A 20803-nucleotide genomic window follows, 5' to 3' on the forward strand; every position below is an offset into this window, starting at 1 on the left:
GGTGAACTTGGAGAGAGATGAGTGAGTTATCCTGAATAGGTTGATATTAGCAAAGTAGAGTTTGTGGGCTGGCCTGTAGTGGGAGAGGAGCAAGGATAGGAAGTGGGGAGAGAGCTGATTGAGTGCCTTAAACCCGATAATGAGGAGTTTCTGCTGGGTGTGGAGATGAATGGGCGAACGTTGGAGATTTCTAAGGAATGCCCACACACAAGCAGAGCAATTTTTTAGAAAAACAATCCAAGCAGCATAGTAAAGTGTGGATTTGGGAGGTGAGAGGCTGGAGGCTGGGAAGTCAGCAAGGAGGCTGACACAGTAGCTAAAGTGAGTTACGATTTGTCCTTGGACCAATGTGCTAGTAAGTTAAATGGAGAGAAAGGGGTGGTTTCTGAAGATGTGGAGATATAAGTGGTAGGATTTGGTGACTGAATGAATATTTGGGAAGAAGGAGAGAGATGTTGAAGGCAATGCCAAGATTATCAGCTTGTGAAAGAGGGAGGATGGTAGTGTTGTTTATGATGATGGGAAAGTTAGTGGGAAGAGGGATGTGGGGTGGAGAGTTTTGGAGGGAAAATAAGGAGTTCTCTAATGACAGTAGAGGCTAGAACACAGGCTTGGGAGCCATGAGGTCATGGGTTCTAATCCCAGCTTTGCCACTTGTCTGTTGTGTGACGTTGGATAAGTCATTTGACATCTCTGGGCCTCAGTTCCCTCATCTGTAAAATGGGGATTGAGACTGTGAACCCCATGTGGGATAGGGACCATGTCCAACCCGATTTGCTTGTATCCACCCCAGTGCTTAGTACAGTGCCTGGCACATAGTAAGCACTTAATAAATACCATTAAAAAAAATAAGAAGTTTGGTTTTAGGCTTGTTGAGTTTGAGGTGTCAGGGACGCATCCAGGCTGAGATTTCCTGAAGGCAGGAGGAAATGAGAGGTTTCAGGGAAGGGGAGAAGACAGGGCTGGAAATGGAGTTTGGGAGTCACCCACTTAGAGATCTTAGTTGAAGCCATGGGGGCCAAATGAGTCATCTAAGGGAGTAGATTGTGATGGAGAATAGACGGGAATTCAGAACTAAGCTATGAGGGACCCCCGCAGTTAGGAGAGTGGAAGGCAGAAGCGTGGCTGGTGGAGGACGAAGAAGGAGCAATTAAAGAGGTAAGAGAAGAACCAGAAGAGGTCACTGTCAGAAAAATTAAGGTTTGAGAGTGTTTCCAGAAAGAAAAAGGATGATCCACAGGTTGCCGAGATGGCCAGGAGAAATAGAACTCCATGTACAGTTGCTGGAGAGATTTCCTCTCCGAGGTGTTCCCTGTGCATTTTTGCCATTGCCCAGTGCAGATTTTTCATTCAGAAGTCTTCCTGGGATGACCTCTGGAGCAGATCTGTCACCACCACCCAGTATCTTTGGGAGAGATTACAACACGTGGGTACTGACAGACAGCTCTGATCACGAACAGGCCGGGCCTTACTTTCCGTGATGACAGGGACCCATTGATATAAACCAGACTTACGATTGAAATTTGGAATGATTGCACCACTGAAAACCTTCGTGCTCAGAGAAGCAGTATGGGCCTGAGAGTCAGAAGGAACCGGGTTTTAATCCTGCCTCCACCGATTGTTTTGGGACCTTGGGCAAATCACTTCACTTCTCTGTTCCTCTGTTACCTCATCTGTAAAATAGGGATTGACTGTGAGCCCCACATGGGACATGGACTGTATCCAACCTGATTATTTTGTATCTATCCCAGTACTTGGCACAGAGTAAGTGCTTACCAAATACCATAAAAAACCTTGAAAAACAGCAGCATTATTAACAACATTTCTTTTGGTTTTGTTGTTGGAAACAAAGCTCTGAATGGATCCCTTTAAAACTTCAACCTTCCTATCCATTTGGTTTCTAGTGTAGCCTAGTGGAAAGAGCTCAGTGGGTTGAAAATCGCTGTGATTACAGCAGAGAAGGGGGGCCCATCCATCACTTGGGACCTGAGAACTATTAAGCCTCAATCTGCATTTGTAAGGACCAGTGGGGAGTTGAACTGGACAAAATCCAGAGATTGGCAGGTGGGGCTTCCTTTTTTCACTCCTTCCTCTTGCCAGCCGATATGAATACCACTCTATTCCTGAAACCCCCTTCCTAACAAAGACGTAACAGTACCCTCCTTTCTCTCCCCACTCCTCTCTACATTTCCTGTTCCTCCTCAAGGCCTCACTAACTGAGCAAAAGTGAGAGGACAACTCTTTCCTTCTACCCAAACCACAAAGCATCAGGAAAGGGTATTCTAGGTTGTTTAAACCTGTCTTGGTTCAAGAAAAACACAAGATCAGAGGTAAATTGGAAGTTTAAATGGAAAACTGCACATCTTAAATGGAGTAGAAAACAGAAGTAAGAATCTTGTGGAAGTATCATCGCTCTCTATACCCTCTACCTTTTTCAGGAAGCAAATTAGGGCCTTGTTATCTTTTAGATGGGCAAAAACCATTATTAAACTATCAACGTTGTAATTCCTAATCAGTCATCAGGGACTCCAACATCTGGTTTTTATATTTGTACAAGTGGGATTTGGGCAGGTATCCCAAGAACCTCCAGACATGCAAAAAAAACCTCCCTCCCCCCAGTCCAAGCCAAGAGACTCCTCAGAAGTTCCATCTTCAAGCCTGGTCCAAACATCCCCCCTAGCCTATTCTTTTCTAATTTAAAACCTGGTCGGGGCAGAGTTCTGTGGGCACTGGATCCCTACACTATTTTCAGGCACTCAAATGGCAGACTACTTCAGAGAAGCAGCATGTTTTAGTGGATAGAGCTTGGACCTGGGTGTCAGAAGGTCATGGGTTCTAATCCCAGTTCTGCCAATTCTCTGCTGTGTGGCCTTGGACAAGTCACTTCACTTCTATACCTCAATTAACCCCTTCTGTAAAATGAGGATCCAGACCATGAGCCCCACGTGGGACAGGGATTGTTTTCAACCCGATTTGATTGTACCCACCCCAGTGCCTGGCACATAGTAAGCACTTAACAAATACCTTTTTTTTCAACTAGGCAACCATTTCCATTTAAAAATAATTAGAACCATGCCAAATGCTGGTTAGGGCCTTTAAAATATTATGGTGGTTTTGCCCTCTTCATGACTTTTTTCATTCCATTCACAAGAAACAGTTCTCCCACCCGCCCCCCTGCATCCAAAGCTGTTACTTAAAAGATACAGATGTAGAGGTACCAGCCCCACTCTGTACATAACTGGAGTAGCAGTGACATTTGAACCAGTCACCAATGTCTCCTTCAAAAGAATTATAACATTTTTGCAGGGGTCAGCCTATGTCTCAGCTTTTCCGTTGTTTATAATGTTGAGATGGGTTTATAACAATCTGGGGAGATGCAGAGGTTTCAAATGGAACTTCCATACCTGATGGAATGCCTCATTTCTATGGAATTATTCCTTTCATCCAGCTTATTCCACACTAAATTACTCATTTCCAGGGCTGGTTTTGCTTTCATGGCTAGTCAACTGGATCCAACACATACTCCATCGTCCCACCGGATTAGTGAGGTTGAAATAAACAGCGGATTTTTCCATTAGCTTATTTGTATCTTGGTGGAGCAAGTCTTTCCAAGTCAGACTTCCCCTCTCCTCACCCCCACTGCATATAGCGAGGTGATGGATCTCTCAAACAGGGCGAACAGAACTGAACTCGTACAATGGATCTGTGGGGATGGACTGAGGATCCTGAAAATACAGTGCCTTTTAAAAAAAAGATAAAAAAAAAACCATAGGTTTGTAATGAATTATCTTGTGTTGCATCACTGAGGAAAGCAAAGCCTCAATAAATCTCAAGAAATAATGACAAATAGTGGAGTGGGGAGGAGGGTCTGAATGAGAAAGGAATAAAGCAAGGCTGAACAGAGGCTTTTAAATCGTTCAGAATCAAAACAGTGGTTTTGGGGCTTGCAGGAGGAGAAACTAGTTCATTCAATCATATTTATTAAATGCTTACTGTGTGCAGAGCACTGTACTAAGCGCTTGGGAGAGAAGGCTGTAATTTTCATCTCCAGAAGGAGATACTGGGCTCAGAAAATATCGGGATCCTCAGGTTGCAAGAAGCCTAGCACATCTTTATCGTGAGTGGAATGTCAGCACCGTCACCATTTCCACAGTTGAACAACAGTCAACAAAAGAGAACACCGTCCTTTCCACAGTTAGTGTATTGTGCATAGTACATGTTCCACAGAAAAATAAAAAGACCTGCAAACAGCACCTTGTACTGAAAAAACTCCTACACACTTATCTAGAGAACGAGATAAACCTTAGCGATTCTAAATAATGTTCTTGCGGACATATACATATACATATAAAACATGTGAATTTACATGACATGATTTGGTGTATTTGATCCAGCGGTGGGCGAGTCCTAAGAGAATATATTTGCCTTTGATGGTGGTTTTTAGTAGCTCAGCAATGTTGCATAGAAAAAATTACAAAACCTAAAAAAAGAGTCTTTGCCAAGTACAGCGGATTCCATCAACAACGATGGAAACTGGTTAGCGTTCATTGAAGCAATTAGAGCATGCTTAGGTCGTTCTTGCAAAATATAGGGAACTTCCATGTTTTGTATAACTTCCACATTTTGGGACTAGTAAAGTTAGAAAGTTCCTTGGAGTGAAGATTGGATCCGTTGCAGCTGCTTATTTCTGTGAGTTTATTTTTGAGAACCCAGGGAAGAAAAGCCGCACATTTAACTTGAATGCTGTTGGTGCTCCCAAAGCAACCAAATAAAACAGCAGCTCAGATTGAAGATGACAGAAATGTACGGAATTTTGGCTGAAGATCTCTTGAGCAGCTGGGCTTAGGAAGTTCTCTGACGAAGTTTTACTTGATTCCTTTCCCCAAACCAGCTCCTCCCAGCCCCCCTGGGTGAAATTTATTTCAACGGCCTGATTGGGTTGGGCCCTGTGGTAGACTTCTAGGCTGACAGTCACCCGGTCACCATTTTCCAGGAATGGGGACCCCACATTCGTACCAGCCCACGTAATAATATGGTGTCCCGAAACCGATGTGTCCGAATCCCACGGGTTCTTGACGATACTGACGGTGGTAACCTGATGTGGGCAAGAGGGGAGAACGGGACAGAAAAAAATGGTCATATTTTATACAGAAACAAGAACGTCGACACATGAGGCTTCTCAGAGAAGACTGCCAATACAGTGTTTAAAAATCCAGTTCCCACAGAACTAGCTCACTGTGGGCAGGGAATGCATCTGTTGCATTGTTATATTTTACTCTCCCAAGAGCTTCGTTCAGTGCTCTGGACCCAGTAAGCTCTCAATAAATATGACTGACGACTGACTGAGAATCTGGAAGAAGGTTTGAGGACCCTCTTTCATCAATCATCATCATCAGTGATACTCTCCCAAGTGCTTAATACAGTGCTCTGCACACAGTAAGTGCCCAATAAATATTGATCGATCGACTGACAAGGCTAAAGTTCTAATGCTAAATCTCTGATGCAGTGGTATTGTCCATTGCATAAATCTTGGATACCTTCCCATTGAACTTTCTTTCTGCTGCCCTTACCAGTGCATTCAAATTTCCGTAAAGGATAAAGGGGGCATGACATTGTTCTGTAAGGGATAGCAAAGGGAAAACACTTAAAAGTCACAAATAAGAGGTGACTGACCAGTCCGGTCTTTGGCTAGAATTGAAGCATGGGATGGCCTGTTTAGAAACTGGATACTACTGGAATTTGCATATAATTATAATAATACTAATGGTACTTGTTAAGCACTTACTATATGCCAGGCACTCTTCTAAGCACTAGGGTAGATACATGGTAATTGGGTTGGACACAATCCCTGTCCCACATGGGGCTCACAGACTTAATTCCCATTGTACAAATGAGGGAACTCAGGCACAGAGAAGTTAAGTGACTTGCCCTAGGTCACCCAGCAGACATGTGGCGGAGCTGGGATTAGAAGCCATGACTCCCAGGCTGTGCTCTAACCACCAAGCCATGCTGCTTCTCCCTGTACCACACTGTCCAGCCATTAGTCCGTTCCAGCGAACCGAAGTCCAGACATTCATCAATAATAATGCAGCTTCCAAAGGGGCCCAACCTCTATTGGGGAGTAGCTTCTGGCTTGAGGGGGATTTTTCAATATATTAACTCCACTGCACCTGTGGCCAGGTGTCAAGCACTTTTCTAGCCACATGAGACTCACAGTCTTAAGCTCCATTTTACAGATGAGGTTACTGAGGCACAGAGAAGTGAAGTGACTTGCCCAAGGTCACACGGCAGACATGGGGCTGAGTCAGGATTAGAACCCAGGTCCTTCTTGACTCCCAGACTCATGCTCTATCCACTAAGCCATGCAGCCCCGTAATTTAAGGTGGCTCTTCCAAGAGGAGGCCGGAGGGATTTCTAAAGTGTCAGTGTCTCAGACGAATGGTTTATGTATTGCAGAGCAGTACCCCTACCCCCCAGAAAACTGGGCACCTATTCAAAATTGGCCATAACATCTTTAGTCTTGCTGACGTATGACTGATGAAGAGCTTCTTTTTAGAAGGGTAATGCTTTAATTTGATGGCCTCAATCTGGTCGCTGCATGTCATTTATTTAGTTTTTTATTCTGTGCAAATGTTGTGGCAGATACTCTCCTGGCTCTCCATGTAGTTTTTGATTTGGGAAGCCCTAAGGAATTTTTCACTGAGTTCTTCAAGGGGCATTGCAGACCTAACCTTTAGTCTTCCTGACGTAAGACCGATGAAGAGCTTTTTTGGCAATGTCATGCTTTAATTTGATGACCTCAACCTGGTTTTATCCTGTGCAAATCTTGTGGCAGATTCCCTCCAGGTTCTTCATGAAGATTTCAATGTGGGAATCCCTAAGCATATTTTTCACTGAGTTACTCAAGGATGTAGTGCAGACTTCACCCCTCTGGACAAAGGAAACCTCATGAGGGCAGTTCCTGCCAACATTGTTACACACTGATTTCTGCAGAAGTTCACCACCAATTCAGACTCCACTCAGCTCACAATATGTTGCTTGTGAAGACAGTACTGAGACAGAAGTGTGTGTGTTGGCGGGGGCGGAGGGAGGAGAATGGGGTTCAGTGCATCACCCATTATTTCATAGGCTCTTTTTACCTTGAATAGTAGGCAGGGTTTCTATATAGTTGTGAGGTCCTGTTCTTCCATCCAAATGAGAATCCACAAATTGGCAGTGATCTTCACCTCTCCCCCAACTGTCTCCAATGCTGTAGAATGTACCTTGAAAAGTGAATGTACCAGATCCGCGTATGAGTTCAGGGTTCTCTGAGACATCCATAGTTTTTTCTAAGGTAGACAGTAAGCTTCTTGTGGGAAGGGAATGTGTCTACCAATTTTGTTCTGTTGTATTCATCCCAGGCACTTATTAACAGTGCTCTGTACGCAGTAAGCTCTCAACAAGTATGACTGATTGATTGGTTTTTATGGAAGAGGTTTTTTATTTCCCAAAGAGGGAGGCAAAGGAAAGGTACAGGAGATGGTGCACTGATCAGAAAGAGATGACCTTTGAACTTTTAATTCCTCTGCTATGTCCATGGATTTTGGACAATATCGTAGTTGGAAAATTAATGTGGGTGTTGCTTTTTACTTATAATTTTGGTTTACTTCCAACAGAACTAGAAAGCATAATATATAAATCCGAACTTGCGCTAAACTCATCAGACTACACCTAAACCTACATCTATCTTGTCAATCTTGTCACCAACCTCTCACCCATATCCTACCTCTGGCCTGCAACACCCTCCGTCTTTACATCCGACAGATAATTACCCTCCCCATGGTCAAAGCCTTATCACAGGCACAACTTCTCCAAGAGGCCTTCCCTGCCTAAGCCCTCATTCCCTTTTCTCCCACTCCCTCTGTGTCACCCTGATTTGCTCTCTTTATTCACCCCTCCACTCAGCTCCAAAGCAATTATGCATATCTCCATAATTTATTTAAATTACTGTCTGTCTCCCCATCTAGATTAAGCTCGCTGTGGGCAGGGGACATGTCTACCAACTCTGTTGCATTATACTCTCCCAAGCATTTAGAACAGTGCTGTGAACAGAGTAAGTGCTCAATAAATACGATTGATTGCTGAGGTATTGAAGACTTCTCTGACTTGAGTCGGAATTCAAGTCCAAGGAAAAAGCCAACACCCCTGACCTGGGATGGGTTATTCTGATACCCGTCAAGGCCAAGCCCTGCCCTGTGCCCCCAGCCCTGGCAGGGCATTCCACAGACCTACCTTTCAGAGTGTCGCTGAGGTAGATTTTGTACCTCAGTGAATTGCAGAGAACAACCCCGACAAACTTCCGGTACCAAGTCCGCTTCACATACTGCTTGCCACTGCACTCGGTGTAGCTGGGATCATGCTTAAAAGTGAATGGGATCCAAATGGGCTCACCCCCTTGATGAGCAAAACAAGACAATAAACGTCTGAGTTCGATCGCAGATTTCACGTTCGTCGATAGGGCATAGGAGGGAAATGAGGTGTTTGGGAGGTAATTGCATTGCTTAAACATCTAGAGGTCTACATTCAAATTACACTCCCATTTTGATAGTTTTGATCCAGGCTTTTCTCGAGGGGGGTTGGAGGATTATTTTTTAATGAACTAAAGTGATACCAGTATTGTTCTTTGACCTATAAACATTTTTGCTCATATTCTTATTAATTTATAAATTATTTATATTAATATATGTCTCCTCCTCTAGACTGTAAGCCCATTGTGGGCAGGGAACATGTCTACTAACTGTGTAATAGTGTAGTCTCCCAAGTGCTTAGTACAGTGTTCTGCACACAGTAAGTGCTCAAATATGTTCTGTTACTGATCCTGTATGTTCTTATATATGTAGCAGCAAAGATAAATGACCTCCAAAATGTTAAAATAAGATTAAGGGTTTTTCATTTTAAGTTTATTTTTTGCTGTTTATTTTAATGGCATTGTTAAGCACGTACTATGGGCCGAGCACTGTATAAACACTGGAGTAGATACAAGCTAGTCAGGTTGGACAGTGTCCATGTCCCACAAGGGGCTCACAATCTTCACCCCCATTTTACAGATGAGGTAACTGAGGAGGCCCTGTGGAGTGAAGTGACTTGCCCAAGGTCACACAGTGGACTCATGGCAGAGCAGCATTAGAACCCAGATCTTGCTGATTCCCTAGCCCGGGCTCTAGCCACTAAACTATGCTGCTTCTCAGTTTTTCCCACTCTGTTTCAATTTGTGACATCAGCACTTCACACTGTGTGCCCCAAACAATGTGTGTGATGTATCCACCAACAGCTATAATGTCATATTGTACTCTCTCAAGCTCTTGGTAGAGTGTTCTGCATACACGAAGAGCTCAATAATTATGATTGAGAGACGGCATGGGAGTTATGGTTTGAAACGTTTCTTAATTTCATCCCTTTCACCCCTGCTCTTCAGTTACACTAGTACCATCCCATAGAGCTCTGAAAAACTGCAGGATTCAGGTCAGTTATGCTTCATTTCTACAATCACTGAAGCACTGTATCAAGGCAGAAGTGAAACTTACCAGGTGGTCGAACAATGAGCAATGGATTATCTGAAAGGACAAAAAAAAAAACCCAACCCAAATTAGTTAGTGTTACCTTCCTCCTCATTTTCCAGAAGAGATGTATTCCCTTCACGCATCTGCTAATTTGCTTTATTGACTTCTTATTGTGACTATACTGTACTCTGGGGACTGCAAATTGCTTGGTTCAGTAATAGAAGACAGAAAGGCATCTTTCAGAAATGGCAAAATTCTTCATTAGTATTTACCTTCACAGGTTTTCCTTAAGGAAGTGCCTTTTCCTTATTCACACACTTCTCTAAAATTAACTGATAAGCCATGTAGATTTTCTGTTGTTCTCTGAGAGCATTAGTGTCCTGGCAAATACTGCTACAGAATTATTAAGTGGCTCATTGACTTGTTTAGAGAACACGTCTCTTCCCCACTACTCCACTTAGCACAGTACTTTGCAAGGACCAGCGACTAAATCAATACCCTTACCCCAATAGAATGATCAGTAAATACCACTGAAGGATTAGTATGCCAGCTTTACATCAAGCTTTACATTCTTGGGTACAATTGCTGTAATTAACTGAAAATGCTCCTTTTGAGAGACCATCTGTTTGGCAAACCACCTGGCCAGGGTTTTTCAAATTAAAGACAAATATTTACTTAATATTGGGGATCATTTTGAAAAGGTCCATCCCTCTGAGCCCCACTAAGCAAGCCCCATGGAAAGAAAATGAACGCCTTTATTAGGCTACTTAACTGCATTTCCTCTGGGCAGCTCCACTCTAGGGCCAAAACATCAAATTCTGCATGCAGCTTGGTTTTTTTTTTTGGTATTTGTTAATCACTTACTGTGTGCCAGGTGAGTGGTGGGATAGATAAAAGCTAATCAGTCCATGTCCCACATGGGGCTCACAGTCTTAATCCTTATTTTACAGTTGAGGTAACTGAGGTCCAGAGAGATGAAGTGACTCAGCCAAGGTCACACAGCAGACAAGTGGCAGACTGGGATTAGAAACCCTGACTTTCCGGCTCCCAGGCCTGTGCTCTATCCACTAAGCCATGCTGCTTCTCGTCAGCGTTAAGTAGAATGTTCAAACTGTCCCTCCACCCTCCCACATTTGAACTGTTACATTAATCATCCAGTAGTCAATTTATCCTTGAAATTTCAGTAGTGTGTGAAGTTATAGATAAGTAGGCAAAATAAGTAACAGGAACCCATTTTTGTACCGAATACTATGATTTATATCATGCACTTAACTAAAATGTATTGAGTACGTGACTCCCGTCCACTGACATCTGACAAAGTACTAGGTTATTATCACTTTCTAATCTTTTTTTAAAAATGTCTCACATAGCCTGAGAAATACATTCTCACAGTAAAACACTTAGAGCAAGTCCCTGGGCAGGCCCCTCTGTTTCCATAGACAACTGAAAGATTCCTTTGGTTTTCCCATAATCAAGCAAATAAATTCCATGAAATTCTATGCATTAACACAGTGTGCAAAGGAAATTGCCAAGGAGCTCTGCCTGCTTCTCCATTGTACAGACAAAATTTCTTCCAAGAGACGTCATGTGGGATTTGGTTCAAATTGCTATTTATGCAATGTAGTTTTAACATCTTCCCGTGCTAGAGTCGCTATGGTGGATTTACAATTATATCATTAGTTGAGAATGTGAAAAACCTCTGCTTGGGTAATGTCTGTCTCTAGGTTGGCAAGTTTACATTTCTCCTCAATGTCTTCCACTGCTGTTTCAGCTACCTTATCTGCCTATCAAAAACCAATAGGAGCACACCCTAATTGAAAGTGTGAATTGGAAGAAAATGGTTGCTTTTAAGATGAAATTTTCTGTCAACTAGACCAGTTGCACTGAAGATACCAGGCCAATTATTTCCCTCCTCAAAAAGACATTTTACTAAGTTCCTCTCAGATCATTTTAGCATTCTTCAGCTATTCATAAGTAGAAGGAAAAGTACAGACTGCATAGCCTTCAGCTGTGTTAAAACTCATTCCCACACCGTTGGCAGCTATACATTGCAAAATTCCCTTTTTGTTTATCTGGGAAATGCAAATGAAAAGTTATTCTGCTTACATAAATTAAAGGGCTCTGCAGTAATATATTGTTTTCATGGAAAATTAAAAGCAGTATCACTCAGACACAGAGAGCAGCAAGTATTTTGTAATCAATTCTTTTCTGGTTGTTGCTAAGGAATTCAGTTCTTTAAAAGAGTGAAAAAGCCATACCTGATTCTGTAATAAAGGAGACGGAAGAACTGACAGGTCCATAGCCATAAGGATTTTTTGCTTGCACTTTAAAATAATACCTAGATCCAGAAAAGAAGAACATTTTGAGAGGACTACCCGCCTTGTGTTTATTGGTAACAATTAGAAAGCAATAAATAGTGAACACAGAATGAATTACTGAATCTTTTCTAAACAGTTTCATTTTCATACGGCTTGTGCAAACTTTGGCCTGGGGCAAAGCTGAGAAAGCAGCTGAGAAAGTTCTTTATCCAAGGCTTGATGTGCTAACTTGCTCAGTTATTTCTATATGAAGTAGTAGTAGGAGAAGTAGGAAGAGGAGAAGATGGAGGAGGAGCAAAGGTATTTATTGAGTGCCCACTGGGTGCAATGTACTTTAATAAGTCCTTGGGAAACTCCAACAGGCATGACACACATTCCCTGCCCCTAAGCAGTTTACACTGTAATGGGAGAAACACACGAAAATAATTATAAATGGGGTAATCAGAAAAAATAAACTGTCCAGTTGATCATGAATATACATGTGTATAATAATGATGGTATTTGTTAAGTGCTTACTATGTGCCAAGCACTATTCTAAGCACTGGAGGGGATACAAGGTGATCCAGGGGCTCACAGACTTAATCCCCATTTTACAGATGAGGTAACTGAGGCACAGAGAAGTTGTGACTTGCCCAAAGCCACACAGCTGAGAAGCGGCGGAACCGGGATTAGAACCCATGACCTCTGGCTCCCAAGCCTGGGCTCTTTACACTGAGCCATGCTGCTTCTTCAATAATAATAGTATTTGTTAAGTGCTTACTATATGCCAAACACTGTTCTAAGCACTGGGGGGAAACAAAGTAATCAGGTTGTTCCACATGGGACTCACAGTGTTAACCCCCATTTTACAGATGAGGGAACTGAGGCACAGAGAAGTTAAGTGACTTGCCCAATGTCACACAGCTGACAAGTGGCAGAGCCGGGATTAGACTTTATGACCTGAATCCCAAGCCCGTGCTCTTTCCACTGAGCCACGCTGTATGTGCTAAAAGGGGGGAAATAAATGAATATATATGTGCTTAGAGAGTTTTGCGGGATAAAGAATACTCATTAGGGGAGGTGGAATTTTAGAAGAGCTCTAAAGGTGGAGATGCTGTAGTCTGTTGAATTGGGTCGATCCAGTTGGGTGGGAGGAGGATCCAGTTGGGCAGTTGGAATGAAGTGATGAAGACAGGGGAGACCAAAACAAGACAAGATTTTAGACTGTGAGCCCACTGTTGGGCAGGGACTGTCTCTATATGTTGCCAATTTGTACTTCCCAAGCGCTTAGTACAGTGCTCTGCACACAGTAAGCACTCAATAAATACAATTGATGATGATAATGATAAGAGCAAAAGAGGGTTGGTTTGAAAGGAACTAAGAAAGTGAGTGGAAGTAGCGGGTGAAGGGGACTGTTCTGTAAGACAGGGAGAGTTGGCGGAGAGCCTTGAAGTGGTTGAAAAGGAGTTTGGCTTGATGTGGAGGGAAGTGAGAAGCCTTTGGAGGTTTTTTTTAAATGGTATGTAAGCACGTACTATGTGCCAGACACCGAACTAAGCACTGGGGTAGGTACGTGTGGCTCAATGGAAAAAGCCTGGGCTTGGGAGTCAGAGGTCATGGGTTCTAATCCCGGCTCCGGCGCTTGTCAGCTGTGTGACCTTGGGCAAGTCACTTCACTTCTCTGTGCCCCAGTTCCCTCATCTGTCAAATGGGGATTAAGACTGTGAGCCACACGTGGGACAACCTGATCACCTTGTATCCTCCCCAGTGCTTAGAACAGTGCTTTGCACATCATAGTAAGCATTTGGACATAATCCCTGCCCCAGATGGGACTTCTTTGGTCTTAACCCCCATTTTACAGATGAGGTAACTAAGGCACAGAGACATAAAGTGACATGCCCAAGATCACACAACAGACTAGTGTTAGATCTAGGATGAGAGCCCAGATTCTTCTGACTCACAGGCTCTTGCACTCTCCACTAGGCCAAGATGCTTCTGTGTTAATACTGTGTTGGCAAAACCAAAGTCTGATATTATGTCAAGGGGGAGGGAGTGGTTCACACTGTCAGAGGCGGCTGAGTGATTAAACAGACAGAGTTTTCCTTGGTTTTGAGGAGGTTGTTGGTCTGTGCATTCATATCTACTGTAAGATCCCTCAGCAGAGATTGCGTCTACGAGCTCTATTGTACCGTACTCTCCCCTTTCTGGACTGTGAGCCCATTGTTGGGTAGGGACTGTCTCTATATGTTGCCAACTTGTACCTCCCAAGCGCTTAGTATAGTCCTCTGCACATAGTAAACGCTCAATAAATACCATTGAATGAATGAATGAAGTGCTAAGTACAGTGCCTGTCTACTTATTTTGATGTCTGACTCCAGAACCAGGAAAGAAACAACTTTTAAATAGGAAGCCAAGCAGACTGGATTGATAGAACAGCGTCAACAAAGTGATGATAGATTGATGTATTGATTGAAGGAGCTGCCTCAGAGTCACGAGGGGTGGCCCAGGCAGAGAAAAGCTACTTGACGTTGTGGCTACATACTTTTTCACACCACAGGAAGAAAAAGAGTCACGATAATTCTCAACCATTGGAAAGCTAATTGTGGTCTATTTCCAGCTTGGTCTTAATAATAATAAGATAATGACAGCATTTGTTAAGTGCTTACTATGTGCAAAGCACTGTTCTAAGCACTGGGGGGATACAAGGTGATCAGGTTGTCCCACGGGGGGCTCACAGTCTTCATCCCCATTTTACAGATGAGGTAACTGGGGCTCAGAGAAGTTAAGTGACTTGCCCAAGGTCACACAGCAGACATGTGGCGGAGCCAGGATTAGAACCCATGACCTCTGACTCCCAAGCCTGTCCTTTTTCCATTGAGCCACGCTGCTTGTCTTCTGGGTCTCTTCTTCCCTACTACACTCTGGCCTCCCAACATCACTTGGCATTAGCCAGGATGTTTTTAGATAATAACTGTGTTTGTTAAGTGTTTACTATGTGCCAGCTATTGTACTAAGCACTGTGATGGATTCAAGCAGAGTAGACATGGGGAAAGGGCTGGGCCTGGATGTGGAAGATCAGTCAATCAATCATCATATTTATTGAGCGTTTATTATGGGAGAGCACTGTACTAGGTGCTGGGGAGAGTACAGTATAACAGCACTGGTAGACCATTCCCTGCCCACAATGAGCTTAGGGTCTAGAGGGAGAGTGGGGAGGGTGGTCTCTGTGAAAAGCAGATTACAGTTCTTACTTTCATCTGCATTCTAATATATGATGGGTGTCAACACAGCCCCAGAGGAATCAAAAGGTCTTTAAATCACTTCCCTTTTCCCTGGTGGTGATAAACACCCCTGGTCAATAACTATTCAGATCTTGTTCAGAATGGCGTGATGAATGGGATTCATGTCCCCAGCTCATACCCCAGGGTGGAAAGCAGATGAAACTTGTCAGAGCCAAAGCCAAAGAGGAATGAAGCAGTATGGCCTAGTAGATAGAGCACAAGCTTGGGAATCAGCAGGACCTGGGTTCTAATCCTGACTCTGCCATTTGCATGCTGTGTGACCTTGGGCAGGTTAATTCACTTCGCTGGATTTGTTACCTCACCTGTAAAATGGGGATTAACACTGTGAGACCCTTGTGGGACATGAACTGTGTCCAACCCGATTTGCTTCTATCCATCTCAGCGCTTGTACATAGTGATGAACAAATATCACAATTATTACTATTATTATTATCATTATTATTATTTGGTTCAGGAAGCAGAGGGTTGTGCTTGGGGAACCAACAGCCCCAGAATCTATGCTTCTGCAGGTGCCCTGAGTTTCACGTGGTTCTAATCTTGAGGCTCTTGGGTTCATTAGTTTGGACCCGATTAAAATGAGAGCAAACTGTTTTTCTCAAATGAAGAGTTTTGTATGCAGTATGTGTGTTCATATCTCATTTAAGAATAGTTTTTCTTGTTTTCCCCATAACACAGAATCACACGCATGCAATTGAGAACACATGGGTTTCAATCTCAGTCCCCCCCCCACCATTAGTGTTTTTCCAATTATGCACACTTTTATTTGGTGGTTACGGAGTTATATTAGGGAAAAATGTGCATTCAATTCAAGTTGGAGATTTGGAATATGTAAATGATATTGGCCAGTGTTCACCTTTCTTTTTTTAAGGAAAAAATAAGGAACACACATGTGCACTTGGAGGATGTTCAGGATCATCATTTTCAATGGCATTTATTGAGCGCTTACTATGTGCAAAGCACTGTACTAAGCACTAGGAAGAGTACAACACAACGGAGATGGCAGGCATGTTCCCTGTCCATAACGAGCTTACAGTCTACAGATATTAATATAAATAATTTGTCAGATGTAATTCATAAATGAGCATATATACTTTAAATAAGTATATATCTACATTTATATGTAGGCATGTATATCTATAGATATTCCCTCTAGACTGTAAGCTCATTTTGAGCAGGGAATGTGTGTGTTAGGTTGTTGTGTTGTACTTTCCCAAGAACTTAGTACAGTGCCTGGACACAGTAAGTGCTCAATAAATAAGATCAGTTGATGGATGTACATAAGTGCTGTGGGGTTGAGGGTGGAGTGAATACCAAATACACAAAGGTCACAGATTCAAGTGCAGGATATTTAGGCTGAGATGATACCTAGGCTGACAATTCCTCTAAAATGGGGTAGTGGATATAACATCTGGAATTTCAATTACTTATATGAACGTCTGTCTCTCCCTCAGTAAGCTTGTTGCGGGCAGGGCATATGTCTTTATTGTTCTCTTTTACTCTCCCAAGCACTTGGTACAGTGCTCTGCACACAGTAAGTGCCTACTGAATGATCACCCAAGATTAATGGAAAAAAATGACTGCCATTAAAGGAAGGAAACTCTAAACTAAATGACTAATAGTCTAAAATGGGTAACTTTTCAGAGTTGTGCTTTTGCATAAATTGAAACTTGCCAAGACAGCCTGATTATTACTCAAGATGCATTGGCCCCCATTACCTAAAGTGACCAGCCAACGACAGCAAACTCACTGTGGGTAGGGATCGTGTCCATCGACACTCTATTGTATTGAACTTAACCAAGTGCTTAGTACGGTGGTCTGCACACAGTAAGTGCTCAATAAATCCCATTGATTGATTGACTGCTGAAAATGCCAAAACAGCCAGGGAACCTTTGTACAATCAATCAGCCAGTGGTATTAATTGAGCACTTAGAGGTGCAGAGCACTGAACTAAGCAATTTCTGAAAGCACAATATAACTCGGATGTGTAGAGCACTGAACTAAACAAATTCTGAAAGTACACTATAACAAAGTCAGTAAACACATTTCCTTCCCACAGTGAGCTTACAGTCTAGATGCATTTCCATTCTGTTTTGGCCAGAATGCTGGAGTCAATTTAAATGGATTGAGAGGTAAAACAATTTATGGGGAAATGCTATGCTTTTATTAAATGGCTCATTTGAGTTTTCTGATCAATGTGCAGGGCGCTTGAAACTGGTAGACCACGAAAAAATTTACTTTTCTCAGGCAATTTTATCAAATCTCAAATGCAAGTAGATAAGGAAGCTTACTGAGGGCAGGGAATGTTTCCTTTACTTCTGCTGAACTTTCCCAAGTAGAAGTGCACTGCACACAGTGGGTTTGCATTAATACTGTTACGGCTACTACTACTATGAAAGGGGCAAAACAGAAAGACCAGGCTCTGCACATAGCAAGCAAGCCAACACAAAGGACAAATTCCACATACACGTGGGGGTGGTTGGGACTGTCAGTTCTGCACCAGCTTTGAGTCATAGTTTCACTACAGAGGACAACTACACTTTCAAAAATATCTCCAAATCTGTGCCGCAAAGAGGTTGAGAAGCAGAACGGTCTAGCCGATAGAGCACGGACCCAGGAGCCATACGGACTTGGGTTCTAATACCAGCTCCACCATGTGTCAGCTGTGTGACCTTGGGCAAGTCACTTCACTTCTCTGGGCCTCAGTTTCCTCATCTGTAAAATGGGGATTAAGACCGTGTGCCCCATGTGGGACATGGACCGTGCCCAAACTGATTTGCTCATTTCTACCCTAGTGTTCAGTAAAGTGCCCGGCACATAGTAAGCACTTAAATACCAGTGCTTAGAACGGTGCCCAGTGCATAGAACAGTGCTTTGCACATAGTAAGCATTTAATAAATGCATTAAAAAAATACCATAAAAAAAGCAAGTGGACGCAACTTCATTGAAAATTTCACACAAAACTTCCAAAGTGGGAGTCAGTGAAAAAGTTTTCACGCACATTTTTCAGTCATCCCGTAAGAGTAGAGATATTTTTTGAAGTATCCCCAAGTCTGTACCACAAAGCACATAAGTACAGCTGCATTGCAAATAACCTTAAGGTATCTAGTTAACATGGTTGAATGAAGACAAGTCTAATGGAGAACTGGAAATGGAAAGGAATTGATTATAGTAACAGCAGTTACATTAATATCCTTATCAATCAGTCATATTCATTGAGCACTTACTAAATGAAGAGCACTGTACTAAGTACTTGGGAGAGCACAAATCAACAGAATTAACAGACACGTTCCCTGACCAGGACGAGCTTACAGTCTAATATTTTCCCCATTGGTAATTTATTTCAATGTCTCTTTCCCCCAGTAGACTGTAAGGCTCTTGTGGAAAACTTCTCACTATACCTCGATCTTGCCTGTCTCGCCATAGATACCTCGCCTACGTCCTGCCGCTAACCTGGAATGCCCTCCCTCCTCAAATCTGACAATTTCTCTCTCTGACTTCAAAGTCTTATCGAAGGCGCATCTCCTCAGAGAGGCCTTTCCAGACTAAGCCCTCCTTTCTCTTCTTCCACTCCCTTCTGCATCACCCTGACTTGTTCCCTTTGTTCTTCCCCCTCCCAGCCCTGCAGCACTTATGTACTATATCTGTAATTTATTTATTTCTATTAATATCTGACACCCTCCCTCTAGACTGTAAGCTCACTGTGGCAGGGAATGTGCCTGTTTATTGTTGTACTGTACCCTCCTAAATGCTTAGTACAGTGCTCTGCACACAGTAAGTGCTCAAAAAAATACTGTTGAATGAATGAATTCATGTTCCTGGTGGGGCTTTGAGTGCAACAAGGGAACAGACAAGCAGGATACAGCACACTGAGAAGAGCACACAAAGGGTTTTTCACATGCAGAATCTGTTTACCATTATTATTAATATCATTTTTTTACACTTAATTACATTTACATTGTATTTACATTTAATTGTTTATAGTATCAGCATGGCATTATGGATAGATCACAGGCTTGGAAGTCAGAAGGTCCTAATTCTGTCTATGCCACTTGTCTGCTGTGTGACCTTTGGCAAAAAAAAAAAATAACTTCTCTGTGCCTCAGTTACCTCATCTGTAACATGGGGATTAAGACTGTGAGCCCCATGCGGGTCATGGACTGTGGCCAACCCAAGTAGGTTGTATCTACTCCAGCACTTAGAACAGTGCCTAGCACTTAGGAAGCACTTAACAAATACCATAATTATTATAATTATTATTACTGAGCAACCCAGACTCTTAAGCATTGTGGCTTAGTGAGCACGGTCCTGGGAGTCAGAAGGACCTAGGTTCTAATCTTGGCTCCATCACTTGTCTGCTGTGTGACCCTGGGCAAGTCACTTCACTCCTCTGGCCCTCAGTCACCTCATCTGTAAAATGGGGATTAAGACTGTAAACCCGTGTGGGATATGGAACGTGGCCAATTTAATTAGTTTGAACCTATTCAGTGCTTAGTAAGTGCTTAACAAATGCCAGTAAAAAAAAAAAAAAAAAGAAAAACGGTATTCAGACTTTTTGATGAGCTAACACATCCCACCCCTTGATATGCTGGATGAGAAAACATCTCCTATATTTGGTTGAAAAAATATAAGAATTAGAATTTGATCCTGAATTTGAAGTGAGTTTCTCTCACCATGCCTTCTTCTGCCAACTCAAATATAATGATTTCTATTTCATAATTTTCCAGTTGTACAGTTCCTCTACCTTTCCATAGGAACACTAACACTTTGTTCCTTGACTTCTGTAAATGCTTCCAACTTTGCAATTCTGCATTTTTATGGTATTTGTTAAGTGCTTACTATGTGCCAGGCACTGTATTAAGTGCTGGGTAGGTACAAGCTAATCAGGTTGGACACAGTCCATATCCAACATGGGGCTCAGAATCTTAATCCCCATTTTCCAGATGAGGGAACTGAGGCACATAGAAGTGAAGAGACTTGCCCCAGGTCACACAGCGGACAAGTGGCAGAGCCAGCCTTAGAACCCAGGTCCTTCTGAGTCCCAGGCCTATGCTCTATCCATTTGACCTCCATTTGACCACGCTCCTTCTCTTGGTAGGGCATTACCTTTGATGGTGTTCTTTCAATCTCTAATTCCACTCCTCCCATTTCACACTTGTAAATCTGCTCAGGTTTGGAGGCTTGGTTGTGAAAAAGTTTGAGACAGTGCCAGCTCCTATAAGAGACTCCTCCACAGACTATATACTCAACCTCTAATCTGCCAACTCACCATGGGCAGGAACCGTATCTACCAAATCTGTTGTGCTCTACCAACTGCTTAGTAGAATAATAATAATAATGATGGCATTTATTAAGCGCTTACTATGAGCATAGCACTGTTCTAAGAGCTGGGGAGGTTACAAGGCGATCAGGTTGTCCCACGGGGGGCTCACAGTCTTAATCCCCATTTTACAGATGAGGGAACTGAGGCCCAGAGAAGTTAAATGACTTGCCCAAAGTCACACAGCTGACAACTGGGGGAGCCGGGATTTGAACCCATGACCTCTAACTCCAAAGCCCATGCTCTTTCCACCGAGCCACACTGCTTCTCTAGTATAGTGTTCTGCATACAGTTAGCACTCAAATACAGTTGATTGATTGATTATGGGGTGCTTGTTTGTGGGCTAAT

At 42.8% G+C, this 20803-nt stretch overlaps 1 protein-coding gene across 1 annotated transcript in view; it reads right to left on the reverse strand.

Moving 5' to 3' along the window:
• Nucleotides 1-4185: 4185 nt before the first annotated feature.
• Nucleotides 4186-20803, reverse strand: part of FNDC1 (fibronectin type III domain containing 1) — a 125583-nt gene continuing 108965 nt past the window's right edge. The window contains exons 19-23 of the mRNA XM_038768425.1: nt 11798-11877; nt 9564-9593; nt 8272-8433; nt 7140-7262; nt 4186-5095 (exon numbers count right to left, since the gene is read on the reverse strand). Coding sequence (XP_038624353.1) covers nt 4980-5095; nt 7140-7262; nt 8272-8433; nt 9564-9593; nt 11798-11877 — 511 coding nt within the window. The 3' untranslated portion in view covers nt 4186-4979. The remainder of the gene's footprint in view (nt 5096-7139; nt 7263-8271; nt 8434-9563; nt 9594-11797; nt 11878-20803) is intronic.

The sequence above is a fragment of the Tachyglossus aculeatus genome, chromosome 2 (genome assembly GCF_015852505.1).
Source record: "Tachyglossus aculeatus isolate mTacAcu1 chromosome 2, mTacAcu1.pri, whole genome shotgun sequence".
NCBI lineage: Eukaryota > Metazoa > Chordata > Mammalia > Monotremata > Tachyglossidae > Tachyglossus > Tachyglossus aculeatus.